This window comes from Odontesthes bonariensis, chromosome 14, assembly GCF_027942865.1.
Source record: "Odontesthes bonariensis isolate fOdoBon6 chromosome 14, fOdoBon6.hap1, whole genome shotgun sequence".
NCBI classification, from domain to species: domain Eukaryota; kingdom Metazoa; phylum Chordata; class Actinopteri; order Atheriniformes; family Atherinopsidae; genus Odontesthes; species Odontesthes bonariensis.
In genome coordinates this window covers 33,025,016-33,045,232 of record NC_134519.1, presented here as the reverse complement: position 1 = coordinate 33,045,232, position 20,217 = coordinate 33,025,016, and the positions used below count along the sequence as shown (strand labels likewise).

The 20,217-nt window shown below is 41.0% G+C and overlaps 1 protein-coding gene and 1 pseudogene across 7 annotated transcripts in view; one reads left to right on the top strand and one right to left on the bottom strand.

The window, feature by feature from the left end:
• The window catches only part of asph (aspartate beta-hydroxylase), a 61,120-nt gene that overhangs the window by 27,479 nt on the left and 13,424 nt on the right, over positions 1-20,217 (top strand). For all 7 annotated transcript variants that reach the window (XM_075484084.1, XM_075484082.1, XM_075484083.1 and 4 more), the window contains 4 exons: positions 5,090-5,179; positions 6,535-6,627; positions 8,149-8,249; positions 19,494-19,544. In XM_075484084.1, coding sequence (XP_075340199.1) covers positions 5,090-5,179; positions 6,535-6,627; positions 8,149-8,249; positions 19,494-19,544 — 335 coding nt within the window. The remainder of the gene's footprint in view (positions 1-5,089; positions 5,180-6,534; positions 6,628-8,148; positions 8,250-19,493; positions 19,545-20,217) is intronic.
• Positions 9,992-13,984, bottom strand: LOC142399430 (uncharacterized; annotated as a pseudogene).

Below are 20,217 nucleotides of genomic sequence, written 5' to 3'. Positions count from 1 at the left end.
ACCTGGAGATGGGGTCAGGGGAGGAGTAAAGAAAGGTATAGTCCTGCAGCCTAAGCTGTGTTTTGACACAGTTTGAGTTGGACTAATGTTTAAAGTTTGACCTACTCACAAGTCATTGTGGTCTTTAATTGAGCAAGATGTGTGTTTATTTGCTCATTTGTATTAATTAACTAATTTTGACAAATTAAGTTTGGAATTATTTGGTTTTAACGGGGTTGGTTTGTTGACATTAATGAATATCTGGATTGACTGTGCCCGGACTTTATTATATTTTCTTAGTTTAATATGGCCTTTTCTAGAGAATCTCATTTTAAGCACATTTGTAAGCTATGGGTGTAAATTATGTTCTATGATGGTTTACACCTGTTTCAACAGAGTATAACAAACTATAGGTGTCTACAAAGTGCTCTGAGAAAAAGAGATTGGCATGAGATTCCTGTTGCTTTGAATGAGGCATGGGCCAGTATGTGGTTCTGAAATTATGTGAGCTTCAGCAAAAATTATGGTTTCACAGTACTTCACCATTGCAGTGATAGCTCTAAAATACACTGCTCAAAAAAAATAAAGGGAACACTAAAATAACACATCCTAGATCTCAATGAATGAAATATTCCAGTTGAAAAATCATTATTCATTACATAGTGGAATGCGTTGAGAACAAAATAACGTAAAAATGATCAATATAAATCAAAATTATTATCCCATGGAGGTCTGGATTTGGAATTATACTCAAAATAAAAGTGGAAAATCACATTACAGGCTGATCCAACTTCAGTGGAAATTCCTCAAGACAAGTCAAAATGAGGCTCAGTAGTGTGTGTGGCCTCCACGTGCCTGTATGACCTCCCTACAACGCCTGGGCATGCTCCTGATGAGGTGGTGGATGTTCTCCTGAGGGATCTACTCCCAGACCTGGATTAAAGCATCAGTCAACTCCTGGACAGTCTGTGGTGCTGGTGGATGGAACGAGACATGATGTCCCAGATGTGCTCGATTGGATTCAGGTCTGGGGAACGGGCAGGCCGGTCCATAGCATCAATGCCAATGGTGAATCTTCCAATATTGGTGTTCTCTGGGAAATGCCAATCACCCTGCACGGCGTTGGGCTGTAAGCACAAGCCCTACTTGTGTATATCGGGCCCTCATACCACCGTCATGGAGTCTGTTTGAGCAAAAACATGCATATAAGTGGCCTGCTGGAGGTAATTTTGCAGGGCTCTGGTAGTGCTCCTCCTATTGCACAAAGGAGGAGGTAGCGGTCCTGCTGCTGGGTTATTGCCCACCTACGGCCCCCTCCACGTCTCCTGGTATCTCCTTCATGCTCTGGACACTGTGCTGAGAGACACAGCAAACCTTCTTGCCACAGCTCGCATTGATGTGCCATCCTGGATGAGCTGCACTACCTGAGCAACTTCTGTGGGTCGTAGACACCGCCTCATGCTACCTCTAGGGGTGAGAGCACTGACAAAATGCAAAAGTGACCAAAACATCAGCCAGAAAGGATGAGAACAGAGAAATGGTCTGTGGTCACCACCTGCAGAACCACTCCTTTACAGGGGTTGTCTTGCTAAGTGCCTCTCATTTCCACCTGTTGTCTGTTCCATTTGTATAACAGCAGGTGAAATTGATTCACAATCAGTGTTGCTTCCTAACTGGACAGGCTGATTTCACAGAAGTGTGATTGACTTGGAGTTACATTGTGTTGTTTAGGTGTTCCCTTTATTTTTTTGAGCAGTGTATATTATTTTGACTCGACTGGATAAAATACTTTTTCCATTTAAAAAAAAAAAAAAAAACACCAAAAGTTATTTGTAAACAAGATATAAGATATGGAGCTCTGCATGGTGGTATGGTAGTTGGCACCATTGCCTCACAGCGAGAGGGTTCCTGGTTCGAATCCCAGCTGGGGCCTTTCTGTGTGGAGTGTGTGGGTTAATTGGTGTCTCTAATTTGTCCTCGGAGTGAGTGTGCATGTTTGATTGTGTCTGTGTGGCCCTATAATGGACTGGGATCCTGTCCAGGGTGTAAACCACCTCCCGCACAATGACAGCTGGGACAGCCCCTCAGTTTGATAAAGAGTGATGGGTATTTCCTCGGGTAGATTTGAAATTCTATTTGATTGTCATATTGCACACAATCTGAGGGATTTCTGTACTTGATGTCCTTGATTCATTAAAAACAAAAAGGAAAAAAAATGCATACAACAGGACAATATAATGGGAAAAGAAATTTAAACCGTGATATAAAATGAAATTAGAAACTTGCCAATGCCTCCTTTTTTAGCTATCATGAATTCATCCAGTGATGTGCAAATGCCTGCCTTCGTGCCTGCTGTGTGATGCTCAGTAACAAAGTGAATCAATATAAAGCTGTTACCTTTTCATGGTTTTCCGATTGGTGAAACACCAAACAGTGTTGTTCATCATTCCATCCCAGAAACCTCTTCAACCAGGGATGTGGGTTTAAATCTCCGGGAAGCTCTAAAGCAGCAGCTGGCTCTCATCCATGCACGCGTAGAGGCCAAGAAGATTGCCAAGCTGGCCCTGGCTGAAGTCAGAGAGCTCTTGGCAAAAGAACAGGAGGAGAAGGAGATGGAGCTGGGGAGGAAGGAAATGACTGTGAGAGTGAAGGAGAGATTGGCCACCAAACTGAAGGATGAGGAGGAGAAGATGGAGAAAGAGGAGATGGAAAAAGCTGTGAAGAAACTACGAATGGGAAAAGTTAAACAAGACGATGCTAAAAAGGAAGGAAAGGGCAAGGAAGATAAGTGGGGTGGTGGGGGAGCAAAAGATGGAGAGAAGGATGAGAAAGTGGAGGGGAAGAGAAAGGAAGCACAGAATGAGGATGAGACGAGGAATGAATCTGCTAAAGAAAAAAAGAAAAAAGCTGACAAAACTGACAGAGTAAGCAAGGAATGAAGTCAAAGCTTCTTGGTTTTTGCATGAATCATTTGATCCCATTGGAAAATGGTGTTAGCTATTTTTTAACTTGATTGCTGCCTATACTCTATGTATTTGTATCATGCATCAACTTGCTGAAAGTTGGCATCAAATACTTTCAAACTTGCAATACGATTATATTTTAGATCAGATGAAAGAATTTTTACCAATTTTAGGCTATTCAAAGATCTATCCATTGTGTTGATTAGAAAGGAACTTGATAAATATTTATGTTTCTCAAAAAAAAAAGAACCGTGTTTGTTTGGCTACAGTGAATTTCCAGAAAAATTTAGAAAAACCTTTTTTTCAGCATTGACACCATTTTTAGTTTTTAGTTGTAGAATATTCAGAGGTACAAAAGTCTTTGCCACCGGGCACGTACTGAGAGAGAAGTTCCGGATTTGTGTGTCACCATATGGTTGCTGTTTAGAAAATATGCTTGTATTTGCAGGCTCAGGTGAAGTGTCTGAAGAATTGTGGAACGGATGCCAGCAGAGGTTGCATTTTCTTCAGGAAAACATTAGGCACAGGAATTCTAAACCTATTTTGTTTAGAAGTTGTGATCTTGGTCTAGCAGAAATTGGATATCAACCAATGGCAGTGGCTGATTTTTATATTTATATATATATATATATATATATATATATAAAAAATATTTCCTTTTGTTGGGCTGAAAAGTCAAAGAGTTTAACAGAGTTTCTATGGTTTAACATGATAAAATAATTTTAAACCGTTTTTGTTTTTTAAACTCATCTTTCTAATCTTTTTATGTTCGATACATTCGTATGAAGAATTTGTGCTCATTCACAGATAGTGTGATGAAAGGTAGAAATGGTTATATTTTATTCAGTTTTTGTTGAGTTTTTTTTTTGCCTATTTCAATGTCTCCCGAGCCTTGCATTAAAGGGAAAATAAATATAAACAGTCCAGAATGCCACAATTGAAAAATCAATAAAGAAAGTTTGGATAAAAAAGTGCCACATTCAGTCCATCCTTGGCTTTAGAAAAGCTATTTTTTGTATTCAAGTTTGTCTCAACTTTTCCATGGAAGTAGCTCCTAGTCCAGTCACATGTGTGGACAGTTGTCTTCCTACACAATAATGCCTCCCACAAATTTTCATTACAAGACTTTTCAAGACTTTTGGTCAGATTGCAAAGGTGTTTGTGCCCGTCAATATTTTACACCAAAATACAAGGCAGGTGATCTGAAAAATCCTGGCATTTATTTTTTTTTAAATAGTGTTATTTTATGCTCTGGAGCTTAGCCCAAACACTTGCATAAAAGTTGTAGCAACTATATTTGTCATCTTTGTTGAAGGATGTGAAATGTACATGCCCTAAAACATTAAGTATGATGTTGATGTACTTCAGTGTTTGTGATTTTCTTATTTAAGATTTTACTAGATCTCAGATTATTGACCCCAGTGTGTAAGCTTGTGGCAACGTAAAAGAGAGATTTGTCTCACAAGTATACTATTTTATCTTGCAAATAAAGTTCCAGATCTTTCTTTTTTTTCTTTTTTTCTTTTTTTTACTTTGTGAAAAATCTCGAGTGTGTATGAAGTTATACAGAACCCTTCACAAATTCATCCACATGTATTTTTCTCTTGCTATAGAGCCTTAACTTATTTTTCAACGGCAGCAAACAGTGCATTTGATGGACCATATATTGTTCTTAATTATAAAACAAATGCATATATACCAAAGAAGATTTTTCAAAGGTAATTTTTATAAAGAAATATTCAGTACTGGACACGTGGGGCCACAAGGGGGTTATTGTTTGATTTATTGCAAAACATAACATGTCATTATTTACTGTTATTGAAATCGCAGACTTAAACTTTGTGTCAGCAAAGGAAACCCAAAGCCATTTAAATGTATTGATTTGTTATGTTTACAGTTACTTATGACATGATTTTTCATGTGTTAAGGTTCATACTTCACACAGACTGATGACATATGTTTTGGATTTTACACATGCAAGTTTGACACTATTCACAAATACAGCTTTACCCCCAAATATGTCACAGAAACTGAATTCATAGTATATTATTATTCAAGTATTGAAAACAAATACAGTGGATATCTTGTATTTATACCATACATATACATGTAAATCCTTCCAACAACATGTGCATCATTCAATGTAGGACTGAAAGAAAAAGCTGTTGTCGTCACTTCCCATAGCGAGAAGGCAGCTGACCCTGTGGAGACTGCAGAACCTGAACCCTTACAAGAAGGTAACTCATACGTTGATGTACACATTGTTCCTAACATTATCTCTTCAATCGAAAAAAAACAACTTTATTTGTCCCGAGGGGAGGGGTGGCAATTAAAGAAACTCATTGATAGAAGAAAAGTGTGTTGTGTGATGATATAACGTCACACTATCACTGGCTCAGAAGCTTGTGGTTTTCTTTTTCTGAAACGGTTGCAAAAGCAGTGAACAAAATGGTCAAAATGGACCTTGCCCATCAGTGCACAATATTAAGCCTACTATTCTTTCTATGGCCTACCTTTCTCTTACCTCTTGTCTCACAAGCTGCCACTCAACACTTTACACACACATAATAGCATATCGACCAGCTGTGGCCAAGTGACAAATGGATTAATCTTAATAACATAGGGTAAGGTTTGTAGTAAGAGAAATAATACTACTAGATGCCTGACAGACACGATTGCTAAGAAAAAAAATCTGGTGTGATAACACAATAGTCGATAAAAGTATACTTGGTAGCAACGTCTGACAAGGAAGAGAAGTGATTCTCTTAAAGCACAGCTTTCTTTGGCAAAGTCCAAACAAAATCAGCTCATATTAGAGGTGCCCTCCCTAGGCTGCCTGCTATGCAAATTTGGGTTTAATACTTCAGAATCGGTTGGTCAGGTCTGAGTCACTTTTTGTGTAGTATCTTCTGAAACCCTTCTTTTGTTTCTCGACATCATTTATTTAGTTTTTTCTGCCAGTTTCTGTTTTACTGTCAGCTTGCAATTTTGCACATTTCTATAATTGCCATGACCCACTATTCCACGTGTTCTAATTTTTAATTAATCCAATAATCCTATTTCAGTTATAGATGGGAGTTAATTGATGATGTGCTTGAATATGAAAAACTTTATATTTGCATTTTTTTTTTTAACGTAATTTAACATTTTCAAGTACATGAAAGCACGACGGCTCAGAAATTACATGGCACATTCTGGCACTTTAATTACAATGTATACAGCAAATACAGAGGGCTGCTTTATTCTCACAAAAAGTAATAAGAGCTATATCAACATGGTTCCATTTGTTTCTTAACCTTACTGATGATCTCTTCATGGGGACCACTGATTCTTGCAGGCCTTAATGCAGTAAGACTAGATGCATAAATGATTGATGCGCTTGTGATCAGAATTAGAAAAAATATGCCCTTGCATTCATGTTCATCGCAGCCACTTGGTTCTGCTTATTTTCTTCATGATCAAAACAACATGCTTTTAAAATGATAATAAAAAAAAAAATAGATAAATAGAAGTTAGCTTTGATAAAATGTCCTTGGCCGTTTCTTCACACATTGACTTTTTTGTGTTTGATATTATACCTTTTTGTTTACAGAAATTTTTGAGCCTGACCCTGTGCCTGTGGAAGATGTGACTGAGGAAGTGATTGAAGCTGCTGTAGCAGAGGATACTGCTTTACCACTACTTGGTGCGTTTGTCAGTGAATGCCGTGGTTACTCTGATATAGCCACCGTGCATATAAGGCTGGCTACCTTTCTTGCCCAGCCACACTAGAATTAGAGTGCTACTCTTACACTCATAGAACTTGAGTTGCATGAAAATCCTATTTTATTTTAAAAATCAATCAACTTGACTTTCTTTTGATATAGCACCTTTTTTATACGTAATGAATATAGCACAAATTGCTTTACAAAGACAAAAAGCAAAAACAATCAAATATTGTTGTATTAGTTATTAAGATTAAAAAATACTGATGTTCTATGTTTAAAAAGCAAATGAATAAAACAAATAAACATACAAACAACATCAATTCAAGGCACTAATGTGGAAAGCTGTAGCTTACGAGAATACCTGGTTGTCTGCCAGTTGGAAAGTCAGTGGTTAAAGTCCCACTTCCCCAGTGCACCTCTAAATGTCCTTGGGCATGATACTGAATCTAATGTTACCTTCAGAGTGTTTATTAGACTGTGAGTATGGGTGTGACAGAAAAGCACTGCATAGCATGTGATCCTGTATAAACGAAGACATCACACATTTAGCTGTGTGTGAATGGGTGCATGTCATTTTTAGTGCAAAAACGTTGTGAACAAGACTTAAAAAAGCGATACATAAATGCAGTCGATTTACCATTTAAAGAACTGAGGAAATCCTGTCAGATTTATATATCATCAATCTCATAGATTTGCAAAGAGATGTTAGAGAAAGATAAAGTGCAAAATTGTTCAGTTAAGAAATCGTAAAATTGTACTATCGTAATGGTACTACGATCATAAATATAAATCAAATAAAATGAAAAAATAGATTTATTTGTATGGGATACAATAAAAATTAAATAAATATATAAAAGAAAAGAAAAACTATTAAATGAATCTTATAATATGTAAATATAAAATTCTCATGAAGCAATTCATAAAGTTTAACATTACAGACTTTTTCTGAACTAATTTTCTCAATCAAGGGTTCCGTTTGTGCAAATGAGATTTACATGAAGATTATCTGGCTCCGCCACTGCTTTGCATTCAATCTAAAACTGTAGAAGCATTAATGAATTTGGGTTGTTGCCCTGTGTTTGGTGTTCCACAAAAAATATGCAACCATTGTGGATTTGCATGAACTTGCCTGAAAAACACACCTTCACTGAAATCCTGAAATGCTGGAGAGGTGGGTTGGGAATTCGCAAATCTCTGCAACATTCCACTTTCTGTGGATATTTTCTGTCCACCCCCTCGTAAAAATCACCAGGACATCAGTGGGTGAGACAATATACCAACATTTCAACAAACAGCAGTGCCTGTTTATTAAGGATTAATATCTACTTTATTATGGAGTTATTTTCAAACTTACATACTGATCAAAATTTGTTTATAGCTAACAATACTGTTATTATTTGTGCGCAAATGGTAGTAACTCTAAACTCTATACTTTTTAGGCACCTCTGCATTGATTCCTCAGACCTATTGCAACAAATATATTTTATATTTATCTCTAGAGCCTGAACTTGAAGTAGCGGCTGAGCCTGAAGTGTTAGCATCTGAGCGTGAACAAGAACCTGAGGCTGAACCAGAAACCGATCCTGTGGAGAGTCCTGAGGTTGGTATACACAAAGTAATTCATAATAACCTCAACAGACATGGAGACATTAGCTGTGTCGAAAATTGGCTGATAATCACAAAATTTGTCCCTACATGATTCCTTTACATCCTCTTACACTGATGCAACCCTGGCAGTTGGTAAAGATTACTGGCTAAATTAAAAAAAAGAAAGTATACTTTTTTTTTTTTTAGTTAGTTAGTTCTGAGGTTTAACGTACTGGGACGAAAAAAAAAAAAAAACATCTTTCCCTACCAGGTCCTGAATGTGTACAACCTCATGTGAACAACATATGATGAATATTCACCAAGATATTTATTTGACAAACACTAAGCCAAAATGCAAAAGCTTTTGGTCTTCAAAATTGGCTTATTTTCAGTCACAGTTTCTGACAAGGTTAGAAGTCCAACACAGAAAACAGGAAAATATTTGAATGAGAGTAGCTTTATTGGGAATTTGCCTGTATTAGTATACACTTACCGTTTTAAAAAAAAAAAAAAGATGTGCGCTATCCATTGTGGTTGTTTGTTACCAGCTTCTTCCTTCTCAATGATGGAGTTGTTGAGCGCCTAAGCTAATTTGAGGCTATTTGTGGGTAAACATGGATGAGTAATTCAACCTCCAACTGCATTATCTGGGTGTGCTTACCTAGCTTTGAGAACTTTAATTTCATATGATTTTGGTCAATCTAACGTGTTTACATGAAATACAAAGTCTGCTTTAAACTCCCCAAATACTGCCATGCCCGTCCAAAGAAAAGTCACCCCATGGATTTAACTAAGCAAATAGGTAAGAGCTTCCCATCGGATAATTACTGCATAGTTGATTATGTTTTAGCTGACAACAAGTTATTTAAGAGGTTAAGAAGAAAAGATGTTGACTGGGGTTGCTGGAGTTGGTAAGGTCTAGGTTCAGCAACGTTATGTGCCCAAATAATGAGGTAAACTGACTACCTGAATATACTGAATGACAATGGGGCCTCACAAAAAAGTGGTGTACACAGCTTTTCATGTCAACAATCAGATGTATCAAGAGCGAAATGACCGTGGAAATGTGCGGTGCCTCACACCAACTTCAGGGCTGGCGTATGCACTTTTCTACAGCTGTTGATTCTTTGGCGACACTTAGAGGTGATGTTGGGAAACTGTTATAATAATTAAATGTGAACACAATTTGTCCTCAAACTGAGTGATGTGCATATCTGAGACACATGAACAATTAACACCGATGAACAATTAACACACAAGTGCAATTACGCGAGTGGATATAATTATGCTCAAAGCGGTGTAATGCATACCATTAAAATAAATGGCTGCTTTAGCAGTACATTACATTACATTACGGTCATTTTGCAGATGCTTTTATCCAAAGCGACTTACAATAAGTGCGTTCAACATCGGTAGGCAAAAGAACTTCAGGTCACAAGAAATCATAAGTGCATTTCCTTCCAATACCAAACAGCTAAGAGCAAAACTAGTGCTAGAGTAAGTGCGATAAGTCAGGTACCTCAGCTTCTCACCAACTGCACACCAGTCACAGCGGGGTGGGGATGCAAACCCTGGTTCGGGTAGGGGAAGAAATAAAAGAGGTAAGAAAAGCAGGAATGGGATGCAAACCCTGGTTCGGGTAGGGGAAGAAATAAAAGAGGTAAGAAAAGCAGGAATGGGATTCAAACCCTGGTTCGGGTACGGGGTAATGAAAATATAGAGGGTGCCAGTGGTGGAGGAAACAATAAGTGCGTAAGGAACTAGGACGGAGCAGGGTAGTGTTTCCCGAAGAGGTGGGTTTTCAGCCTGCGGCGAAAGATGGACAGCGACTCAGCTGTCCTGATATCAGTCGGGAGATCGTTCCACCATCGGGGTGCCAGAACAGAGAAAAGCTGTGACCATGTCGATCGTGCGCAGGGACCCCTGAGTGACGGGGCAGCCAGGCGCCTGGTGGCCGCAGAGCGAAGTGGTCGGGCGGGGGTGTAGGGCTTGACCATAGCCTGGATGTATGAAGGAGCTGTTCCTTCCACTGCCCTATAGGCCAGCACCAGAATCTTAAACTGGATGCGAGCAGCTACAGGGAGCCAGTGTAGAGAGCGGAGAAGGAGAGTGGTGTGGGAGAACTTGGGGAGGTTGAACACCAGACGAGCAGCAGCTTTCTGAACCAGCTCCAGAGGTCTGATGGCAGAAGCCGGGGCGCCAGCAAGGAGGGAGTTGCAGTAGTCCAGGCGGGAGATGACAAGAGCCTGGATGAGCACCTGTGCTGCCTTGTCGGTGAGGAAGGGGCGAATCCTCCGGATGTTGTAGAGGAGGAATCGGCAGGAACGGGTCACTGATGCGATGTTTGGCGAGAACGACAGTTCGTCGTCCAGGGTCACACCCAGATTCCTCGCGGTCCGGGTTGATGTCACCACAGAGTCATCCATGGTAGGGCTGGGCGATATGGACCAAAAGTCATATCTCGATATATTTAGGTTGAATATCGATATACGATATATATCCCGATATTTTTTTCCGCAAAGTGAGAGCTGTGATATGAAATGCTCAGTCAAAGCCAAATACGAGTAGTTTCATTGAAAACTCACTATAAAATGTAAACATAAACACTGTATAACACACTGTATAACAAAGCTCCGTAAGGTGCACATTTAAATAAAAAAAATATCTTAAATAAAATTAGCCTATAAAATAAAATAGGTAAATCTTTTTCTGAGGGCAGCATTTATATATAAAGAGATAACAAAATAAAGTGCTCAGTTTAAGAAAAACGTTTTTAAACATCAGCTTGAGATTACCTGTTTATTTTTGTTAATTTAATAGCTTATCTGAACAGTCTCAACCAGTTGCCAAGCTGTTTTCATCTCCCAGTCTTGCATGAAGTGAACTGTCACGCTCATATAAGGTTCGCACAGGTTCTGCTTGACCACATATCGCTGGTCAACGCAAAATGGGTGACGTTAGCGAGCCGGTCCGCAACGTTCTGTCCGTCTTCACTATACATTTGCGGCAGTGCTTCTCGTGCAAAATAGTTGCGACTGGGAAGCTCGTATCTCGGGCCCAGCTTTTTAATAAGCTTTTTGAACCCAACCTGTTCCACTGTTGCAACAGGGACCATGTCTTTGGCAATGTGAAAGGACACTTGACGCTTTCTCATACGGCACACAGCGGGAAAATGAAGCTTGCAGTGAGCTTTGTTTTGGGGTTGGAGCTTTGTCAGGTTGGGGACGGCTTGTGCCTGTGGCTGCTGCAGCACGCAGTTTCACACACTCTTCATATTGCACTTTGTGCCACGTTTTTAAGTGATTAAAAAAGGTTCGTAGTGCTTCCAGCACTGGCTGCAATGTGCTTATGGCACTCCCTACATATAGCTTGGTTTTGTTGCTCGTCTGACAATTTGTATCCTATCCATCTCCAAATGATTGAGCCACTGCTTTTTCTTTTACCAACCAAGGGGCTCTCCTCTGTATGCTCCGCAGGTGTTGTTGCCTTCTCCATGTTTGTTTAAGAGTGCCGGAGTGTTCCTCCCCCTCCCCCCTCTGTGCATGAAAGAGGAGGGGCGGAGCCGGAGCAAGGGAAGCAGTGCAGAGAGCTCTGATCAACGGCTTGCCTGAAACAAGTATTACAGCGCAAATTTTAACTATATCGATATATGCGATATGGTCTAATTCCATATCTTATTTAAAAATCTATCGATATATCTTAAATATCGATATATCGCCCAGCCTTAATCCATGGTGATGGCCAGATCTCGGAATGGGCAGCCCTTCCCCGGGAGAAACACCAGCTCAGTCTTGTCCAGGTTGAGCTTAAGGTGGTGCATCGACATCCACCCCGAGATGTCTGCCAGGCACGCAGCAATGCGTGCTTCCACTTGGGTGTCAGAAGGGGGAAAAGACAGAATCAGCTGGGTGTCGTCTGCATAGCAGTGGTAGGAAAAGTTATGGGAGTGGATGACAGAACCAAGAGATGATGTGTAGAGGGAGAAAAGAAGAGGACCCAGGACCGAACCTTGGGGAACCCCGGTGGTGAGCCTACGTGGCTTCGACACAGACCCTCTCAGTGTGACCTGGTAGAAGCGATCTGTCAGGTAGGATGAGAACATGGAGAGTGCAGAGCCAGAAACCCCCATTCCCTCCAGGGTAGAGAGAAGGATGTCGTGGTTCACTGTGTCAAATGCTGCAGACAGGTCCAGGAGAATCAAGACAGAGGAGAGAGAGTTAGCTCGAGCAGTTTGGAGTGACTCAGTTACTGCTAGGAGGGCCGTCTCAGTTGAGTGGCCCACCTTGAACCCGGACTGGTAGGGATCCAAGAGGTTGTTCTGGTGGAGGTAAGGGGACAATTGTTTAAAGACTGCACGTTCAAGAGTTTTGGACAGAAAGGGTAGAAGGGATACCGGTCTGTAATTCTTGATCTCTGAAGGGTCAAGAGCTGGTTTCTTTAGAAGAGGAGTGACTCTGGCAGTCCTGAAAGCAAAAGGAAAAGAGCCTGATGTCAAAGATGTGTTAATGAGGTGGGTCAGGTAAGGAAGAAGATCAGGTGCAGCAGAATGAAGGAGAGGGGAAGGGACTGGGTAAAGGGAACATGTGGTGGGGCGGCTGGATGTTACAAGGTGAAGGACCTCATTTGCAGAGAGGGGAGAGAAGTGGGACAGAGAGGGAGGGAGAAGGTGGTAGGGAGGGAGGAGTGGGAGAGCGACAGGTGTGGGTGGTGTGGACAGCTGGGAGGTGAGGGAAGGAAGATCGGATATTGTTAACCTTCTTGTCAAAGAAGTCGGCGAAATCGTCAGGGAGGAGGGAGGAGGAGGGGAGAGGGGGTGGGGGTTGGAGGAGGGATGAGAAAGTTTGGAAGAGTTCTTTGGGGTTGGAAGCAGAAGTTTGAATTTTGTTACAGAAGAAGGTAGTTTTTGCAGCAGAGAGAGAGGAGGAAAAAGTGAAAAGCAAGGACTGGAAGGCAAGAAGGTCTTCAGGAAGTTTACTTTTCCCCCATTTGCGCTCGGCCGCCCTCACGCTCCGCCTCTCAGTACGCACTGAGTCCGACAGCCATGGGGCAGGTGGAGCTGAGCGTGCAGGCCTGGAGGTGAGGGGACAGAGTTTGTCCAGAGAGGAGGACAGGGTGGAGAGAAGAAGATCAGTAGAAGTGTCAGGGGAAAGAAGAGAAAAAGATTCAGGGGCAGGCAGAGCAGAGAGAACAGAAGAGGAGAAGTCAGTGGGGGAGAGAGAGCGGAGATTGGAACGAGAAGATACCAAGTGGGTGGGGGGAGGTCGGGAGGGAGGAGAGGAGAGGGAGAGGGAGAGGGTGTAGGACATGAAGTAGTGGTCAGAGAGATGAAGGGGAGTGACAGAGAGGTTGGCGCTAGAACAGTGCCTGGTGAAGATAAGGTCCAGTATGTTGCCAGCCTTGTGGGTAGGAGGAGATGGGGAGAGAGCTAGGTCGAAGGAGGAGAGAAGAGAAACAAGAGGGTGAAGCTTCTCTGTCTGGATGTTGAAATCACCGAGAAGGATGAGGCCGGAGCCATCATCAGGGAAGTGAGAGACAACAAGAGTGTCCAGCTCCTCCAGGAAGTCCCCAATAGGGCCTGGTGGGCGATAAACTACAGCGATGGTGAGCTTGACTGGGTGAGAGACAGTGACAGCATGAAATTCAAAGGAGGAGGGAGAGAATTGCAAGAGGGAACAAAGAGAGTATTTCCAGTCCTTGGAAATGAGCAGGCCACGGCACTGTAACACCATTCAAAGGATATCTGTTGGAACAGGGAAACACGAGTTAATGACCATAATAATATCACATATACATAAAGAGAGTGAAGTGAGGAAAGGTGTGTCAGATGAGGCCCCCCAGCAGTGTAGGCCTATAGCAGCTTAACTATGGGATGTTTCAGGATCACCTGAGCCATCCCTAACTATAAGCTTTATCAAAAAGGAAAGTTTTAAGCCTGGTCTCAAAAGTGGAAAGGGTGTCTGCTTCCCGGACATTTACTGGCAGCTTATTCCACAATAGAGGGGCCTGATAACTGAAGGCTCTGCCTCCCATTCTACTTTTAGAAACTCTGGGAACCTCAAGTAAACCTGCAGTTTGGGAACGAAGTGCTCTGTTAGGAAAATATCTTACAATGAGATCTTTAAGATATGATGGAGCTCGGTCATTAAGAGCTTTATATGTAAGGAGAAGAATCTTAAATTCTATTCTGAATTTAACAGGGAGCCAATGAAGAGAAGCTAAAACTGGAGAAATATGATCTCTCCTGTTAGTTCTCGTCAAAACTCTGGCTGCAGCATTTTGGATCAACTGAAGGCTTTTCAGAGAATATGTGGGACAGCCCAATAATAAAGAATTACAGTAGTCCAATCTTGAAGTAACAAATGCATGAATTAGTTTTTCTGCATCACTCTGAGACAAGATGTTCCTGATTTTAACAATATTACGAAGGTGAAAGAAGGCAGTCCTAGAAACCTGTTTTATATGCGAGTCAAATGATAAGTTCTGGTCAAAAATAACTCCAAGGTTCCTCACTGTAGAACTAGAAGCCAAGGAAATACCATCTAGAGTAACTATATAGCTAGACAATTTCTCCCTGAAACGCTCAGGTCCAAAGATAACGACTTCAGTTTTGTCTGAATTTAGCAGCAGACAGTTCTGAGTCATCCAGGTCTTTATGTCTTTAAGACATGCTTGTAGTCTGACCAACCTATTGGGTTCATCTGGTTTTATAGATAAGTACAGCTGAGTATCATCAGCATAGCAATGGAAATTTATGCCATGCTGTCTAATAATGTTACCTAATGGAAGCATGTATAAAGTAAAAAGAATCGGTCCAAGCACAGAACCCTGGGGAACTCCATGACTCACTCTGGTGTGTGAGGAAGATTCTTCATTTACAAGAACAAACTGAAATCTATCAGATAAATATGATTTAAACCAGCCTAATGCAGTTCCTTTAATCCCAATAACATGTTCAAGTCTGTGTAATAAGATACTGTGATCGACCGTATCAAATGCAGCACTGAGATCCAACAGGACAAGCACAGACACAAGTCCGCTATCAGAGGCTAAGAGGAGATCATTGGTAACTTTCAGCAGTGCAGTTTCTGTGCTATGATGCACTCTGAATCCTGACTGAAACTCTTCAAACAGATTATTTCTATGTAAATGATCACAAAGCTGAGCTGCAACTATTTTTTCAAGAACTTTAGACATAAAAGGGAGATTGGATATAGGTCTATAATGAGCCAACACTTCTGAATCAAGAGTAGGTTTTTTAAGTAAAGTTTAATTACAGCAACCTTAAAAGTCTGAGGTACATATCCTGTCAACAAAGACAGATTGATCAAATCCAATATGGAAGTGTCAATTAATGGGAAAACCTCCTTGAACAGTCTGGTTGGGATTGGGTCTAAAACACAAGTTGATGGTTTAGAAGAGACTATTGCTGTTGTTAGTTCAGAGAGATCAACTGGGCAGAAGCCGTCTAAATACAAATCAGGTTCTAAAGATACTTCTAAAGCTGCTGTACTTGATGATACATCACTGATAATAGTGGGAAGGACTCCATCAATCTTCTCTCTGATAGAAACAATTTTATTAATAAAGAAGCTCATGAAATCATCACTGCTGAGAGTTAAAGGAATAACTGGCTCAGCAGAGCTCGGACTCTTAGTCAGACTGGCTACAGTGCTGAAAAGAAACCTGGGATTATTCTTATTCTCTTCTATCAATGATGAATAATAAGCAGTTCTAGCTTTACGAAGGGCTTTCTTATACATTATTAAACTATCTTTCCAGACTAACTGAGACTCTTCTAAATTAGAGGAACGCCACTGTCTCTCCAGCTTTCTTGCAGTCTGCTTTAAAGCACGCAGCTGTGAATTATACCAAGGAGCCAACCTCTTCTGACTGATTACCTTCGTTTTCAGAGGGGCAACATTGTCCAGTGCTGTACGCATTGAAACTATAGTGCTGTCAACAAGAGAGTCAAGTGCTGCTGGAGTAAAGTTTAGGTAGTCGTCCTCTGTCATATCTGCACATGGCAGTGAAGAAAAGGATGATGGAATTAATTCTTTAAATCTGGTTACAGCATCCTCTGATAGACACCTTCTATACGTAAATTTCTTCTCAGAAACTGTATAGTCAAGTAATGTAAACTCAAAGGTTATCAGAAAATGGTCAGATAAGACAGGGTTATGAGGGAACACTGTTAACTGTTCACTCTCAATGCCATAAGTCAGCACAAGATCAAGGGTGTGATTAAGGCAGTGAGTCGGTCTGTGTACACTCTGAGAAAATCCAAAATAGAATTAAAGTTCATATTCAGGCTGTCATTTTCAACATCTACATGAATATTAAAGTCACCCACTACAATGACTTTATCTGTACTCAGCACTAACTGGGATAAAAACTCTGAGAATTCAGACAGAAACTCAGACTAAGGGCCAGGTGGACGATACACAACAACAAACACAAGAGGTTTCTGGGATTTCCACTTTGCGTGGGAAAAACTGAGAATCAGATATTCAAAAGAGCTCAAACTAATCTTGGGTCTGGGACTGATGAGTAACCCTGATCTGAAAATAGCTGCCACTCCTCCTCCTCTGCCTGTGGTTCGAGGAACGTGAACATTTAAACAGTCAGAGGGAGTTGCTTCATTAATGCTAACATGATCCTCCTGCTGCAGCCAGGTTTCTGTAAGACAAAATATATCAATATGATGATCACAAATCAACTCATTCACTAACAGAGACTTCGAAAGGAGAGATCTGATATTCAGCAAACCACATTTAATAGTTTGATGTTTTTGTTCAGTTAAAGTTTTTGTTTTAACAATTTCTTTTTGCACAAGAGGATTTGCTCCTTTTGTGTTTATCGATTGGGTGGGTAGCAGCAGGTGGGAAGCTGCAGAGAAGTGTGTAAGACTACAACTCTGCATCCTGGTCTGAGCCCTGGGTTGTCATGTTTTAGGGTGGCAAATAAATTCATCCATATTTCTAGAAATGAGAGCTGCTCCTTCCAAAGTGGGATGGATGCCGTCTCTCCTCATCAGACCAGGTTTTCTCCAGAAAGATTGCCAATTATCTATGTAGCCCACGTTGTTTGCTGGACACCATCTAGACAACCAGCGATTGTAGGACGACATGCGGCTAAACATGTCATCGCTGGTCAGATTTGGCAGGGGTTTGGATTTGGAAGAAGTCCACAGCTCCTCCAGAAGGTCGAACACACTCGAATACCTTCCAATCGCAAAAGGTGCAATTCGGAGAGAGCGTGTGTTTAGACAGAGTATTCGCTGACACATGATGGTAACTGGCTCATCAGCCATTTGAGGGCAATCCTCCTGGAAATGTGCACAGACACAACACAGCGAGGAGCCATGCGCTGCCTGTGCCCACAGGTGATGTGCACACAGGGTTCCTAGCAACCGGGGCACTCCAGAGGGAGCTGGCCAACCGATTGGGACTTTGCCAGTCGACCCTGTGCTGAGCCATGCCAGCCGAGTGGGACAGCCAGGTATCTCAGCCAGGTATATCAAATTCCCATACAATGCAGTTGAACAGGCCAACATTGAGCGTAATTTGCAGCGAGAGTCATTTTCATTTGATCAATGTACAAATCATATGTGATGCGCAAATGCAATTAACCAACATTGTAGCGAGGTGGCCTGGTTCAACGCACGATTCATACATTCTGAGTAACAGCATTGTTGGGAACAGACTACAAGGTGGCACTGTGCGCGATGGTTGGCTTCTTGGTGAGTAACTATCTGTGTAATTGTCCTAATATTATTCCCCGTGACGTGCAATGAGCATGTGCACCCCCAATTTCTATCCCGTCCTCACAGCATCATTACTAGTCGGTGGTTGACGTTAGTTTCTTGTTAGAAAGATCTTAAACTACAGCTCTTTCTAACAAGCCCCTGATCGTCTCTGTGTATAAATGTTGAAAAACCCAACATGCAACCCAAAGCGTAAAGTGTGAAATGTCTTAATCAGCCTCACCTTTTCCCGGTGCACTTCAGCACAAGGGAACTGTATGAACACGTTTGTTGTGATTTACACAAATAGGTATTTACCTTGGGGGTAATCAGAGTCACCCACATGTGCCCCCTGCATCCCTGAGAGAGCAGTTTCATCCATAGTTGTGCCAACTCTCTGTTCCAACATTGTGGGCCCACCTTCTCCTGCCAAAGACCAGAATGACTTTTAAAGTAACACTCAAGAATTTGTCTCTCTTTTTTTTATTTTTGCTCTTTGGTTCCCACTACATTTGTGGGATGTAAAAAAAAAAAAATCTCTTTACAGCCAAACAGATGTTATCATGTTAAAGACGTCACAAAGATGCCATCACAATGCAAAACTTTGTGGTGTGGGGCAGGAAACCCAAGTCACAACTTGTGGTATCTCTGTCCTCAGGTGCTCGTGGTCAGTTCCAGGCGTTGAATGTAAATAGAAAAAAGTCAGTGTACTCTAAAACAGGTCAGAAGCTTATAGTTTTAAGATTTACAAACTTGTCTCGTGTTGCTTTAATTTCTTGCTTCCAAATTCAAGCTAGACTGAGGTTGTTGTTCTTGGACTCAAGTGTCTCGGGACTGTTACCAACTCATTAATCCACAGTTCGCAGCGTGTTGGAGCGAAAAACCCGTCTGTCCACTTCTGTTTGTAACTCATAACTTTGTTGAGTGGAAAATTCTCATATAGCCCCATCCGCTAGATGGCGACCGACCTCTGAACTTCCAAAACCTCCAAAAGGTGCCGCAACGAACTGTTCCCTTTTGCCAATGCCAAGGACAGCTTAATTGAAAAACTACAATTAATACTAACAAATGAAACACATCAAATGAAAGAAGAATGCAACGTATAATACAACGTATAAGGGGAAAATATAAGCATAACAACAATAGAAAAAGAAAAAAAAATGCAATGCAAAATACAAATAACAGAAGAAAAATAATAAATATATATACACTGAATAGTGCAAAAATACAACAGGTTATTGGTAAAGTAAAAAAAATTAGTAGCTGTTATGTAGTCTGATGGCAGTGGGGAAAAAAAAGAGTTCTTGAGCCAGGTGGTCTTGCATTTCACATTTTGTACCTATGGCCTGAGGGGAGAAGTGTGAACAGTCCATGTTGGGGGTGGGTGGGATCTTTTATGATGGACGCAGCTCTCCTGTTGACTCAGCGATTGTTGATGGGGAAAAAAAGTAATCACTTTCTTCTGACTTTTCTGTGAACCTGATAATGGCATTTTAATTGTGTGTGCTTTTTTAGGTGATTGAGGAGGATCCAGAAGTCCTAGAGGAGGATGTCCCTGTGGAGGAGGTATGTGGTTTCATTATTTTGCATTGTGTCTGACATCAATGATTTCTAATTACTTGTTTTGCATTAGAAGAGGTGGGGATGTATGGAAGAATTGAAGTGGTATGGAAGTGTAAAAAAAAGATAAACGCAAGCATGTACTTCACCCATGCCATTGAACACATGAGAACGCTGGTCAGCAATATGAAACACACTTCAGATAATGTGGTGGCAAATTAACATTTAAAACATTACATTTTTCAGTGACAATATGACTAGGTCTGACCTTGTAATATCTACACATCACTTTCAACACTGCACAATTCTAAACTGCTGCATTCACATTAATACACATGCTCACACAATAGTGGTGTGTTAATTTAAATTCAATTTAGTTTATTTATATGCCGCTAATTCACAACATATATAATCTAAACACTTCAAACGGAGAACAAGTGACACAAAAGTCAAATTACTTCCATCCATAATCCACTTCATTGTTGTCCAGTTAGAAGTTATGATCCAGTTCAGTCCAAATCTGCCCAATTCATCATAGTTGTATTCACAAAATAATTTTTTTTTTGTTGGATTAAATCCCCTTGTCAACCAGGGTTGGTTGGTGACAGTGGAGAGACCTCAAGCAAAACCGGCCTCAGATCTGTTCGGGGGTGGCAGGGGGCAAATGAAGATAGAAAAC